Below are 2,206 nucleotides of genomic sequence, written 5' to 3'. Positions count from 1 at the left end.
CACACACACAGTATAGGCTGCAGTAAATGCAGTACTACTCCAGAGAATGTATATCTACATTCATTCAGATGAAGTAAAACTTGTAAAACATGCACTTGTTTTCTGATAATAGCCCCCGCAAAAAGAAAAATCAGGGGCAATAATAATAATAATAATAACAATAATAATAATAATAATAATAACAATAATAATAATAATAATAATAATAATAACCGATTTGAGGAGTGGCAAAAAAGTGGCACATGCATTCAAATGAGTTGATATGTTGACATCAAACGAAAGGGAATTTGTCTTGATTTAAGGAGGAAAAAAAAGTGAAAAACATATGCATTTAATGCCAACTTGTGAATAATTATAAAGGTCCACACATCCTTAACAAGGAACTCATCCGTCCGCGTCAAACAGGCCAAAGTATTTGCCAGTGTTGAAGTAGATGTAAGGCGCGCAGGTCGCGGTCGGGTACACGACAGGGAAAGGCATCGGCAGCAAACATCCGCCCAGCAGAGTGTTGTCTTTGTAAAAATTCGGTAATTGCACGTTTTTCCCTGGATCTGCGAAATGCTCGGCGGCCAGCCCCGCCTCCATGTCCGTGGAGAGCTGCCGCTTCAGCTTGTTGCGGCGGTTCTGGAACCAGATTTTCACCTGCGTCTCGGTGAGCTGCAGGGAGCTGGCCAGGCACGCTCTCTCCGAGCTGCTCAGGTAGCGCTTCATGTCGAAAGTGGCCTCCAGCTGAAAGATCTGTCTCTTGGAGAAGATGGTGCGCGTCTTCTTCTTGGCCATGGCTTTGGTGTCCGCTGTGGACTTCTGCTGCCGCTCGGGTGAGTCCTCGGGGCTGTGAGCGCCGTGCGTCCCGTGCGCGCCGTGCGTCCCGGGACAAGATCCGGCGGTCTGCATCGCCGCGTTTCTCCCGCTGTCAGCATGATGGACTCTGGGCTTCACTGTGAATAGAGCGACAGAGTGTGCTTTTGATGGAAAGCAAACAGTACAGGTCTGACATAAATTTAAAAAATGTGTGTATACTCCTTCAACTCTAAAGTCAGTTTGGCCAAACACCCTCAACTGTCAATTGTTTTGCTTGTAATGGCAAAATATGCCAACCAGTCAGAAGTTACCTGTCTCCACGGTCCTGCTGTCACTCCTCCGGACGTCCCACGCCTCCCCGTAGCGCGTCTGAAACTCACTTTTACGTCCATTTTGCCCCTTAAAGCCGTCGGAGTCCCGCTGCTTCAGGTTGAGGATGCTGTCGATGGTGAACGTCAAACACGCACTCCGACCGGGGGCATCCTCTTTGCTCATGTTCCCCGGCATCTCATTGGCGCCAGCGACAATCCCGAATCCCCGCGGTCCCGTCCCCAGACGCTCCGAGCACCATCGCTCCTCGGCTGCAACTAGAGCGCTGAACGGCCGCTGCGCGTAATTCAACGACCCGGAAGACTGCGGTTTAACGGCTCTTGATTGGTGAGGTTGAGGGGCAGATGAGGGCGGGAGGAAGGTTTATGTCTGGCTGCCATATTGCAGCTTTAAATATTTGTTGTCGTCACCCCCCCCCCCCCCCCCCCCCCAGCCATCTGAATTGAAGCGCACTCGCTCAGTGGAAGAAAATTCGAAGCATCTTCTTTTCAGTTCCTTTGAATTTAAGTCTGTAAACTTTGTGGTTTTGGATATCTTTGACTGTGAGTCACACAAGGAAGCTCAGCAATTACAAGGTCATGACATCAGGGTTCCTATATGCAAAACAACAGTTTTGCCTCATCCAAATAAAAATACTATTTTTAAACCTCCTGAATTTGTCAAATTGATTTGTTCATTAATGCCTGTTCATGTCAGCTATAAGGAAACACGATAGCAGTAAGAAACAACAAAACTGTTGGTGCATATAGGTTTTATTTACCTGTGAACATATACGGGTACAAAATTCTGTATCAAAATCTTCTTAAATAAAAACACATGTCAGTTAGTCTGTATTGCAACTCTTGTTAAAAGCTATTAAAACCACAAACACACAGAGAAATGACTTTTCATAACGGCGCTTTTAGAAAAGTTGCAGCTTCCCATCATATGTGGTTTATCGTACAGGTGCATAGCTTTCTATGAGGGAGAAGAAGATTTATTGCTCCTCAAATATTTCAGAATCAGCGATGATATAGTCACATGAGTGTGTTGAAAGTTTGGAAGAGTCGTCTGAGTTTGTGAACAGATGAGCAAA

At 46.1% G+C, this 2,206-nt stretch overlaps 1 protein-coding gene across 1 annotated transcript; it reads right to left on the bottom strand.

Moving 5' to 3' along the window:
• Positions 1-384: 384 nt before the first annotated feature.
• Positions 385-1,308, bottom strand: hmx4 (H6 family homeobox 4; the record flags this gene model as incomplete). The annotated part of the gene is made up of 2 exons (XM_080519371.1): positions 385-938; positions 1,113-1,308. 2 exons carry the CDS (start codon positions 1,306-1,308, stop codon positions 385-387), a joined length of 750 nt encoding a protein of 249 aa, XP_080375497.1.
• Positions 1,309-2,206: the final 898 nt, after the last annotated feature.

The sequence above is a fragment of the Blennius ocellaris genome (assembly GCF_963422515.1).
Source record: "Blennius ocellaris genome assembly, chromosome: 23".
Lineage (NCBI taxonomy): Eukaryota > Metazoa > Chordata > Actinopteri > Blenniiformes > Blenniidae > Blennius > Blennius ocellaris.
The sequence above is the reverse complement of the archived record's forward strand: the minus strand, read 5'-3'. Positions and strand labels throughout refer to the sequence as shown.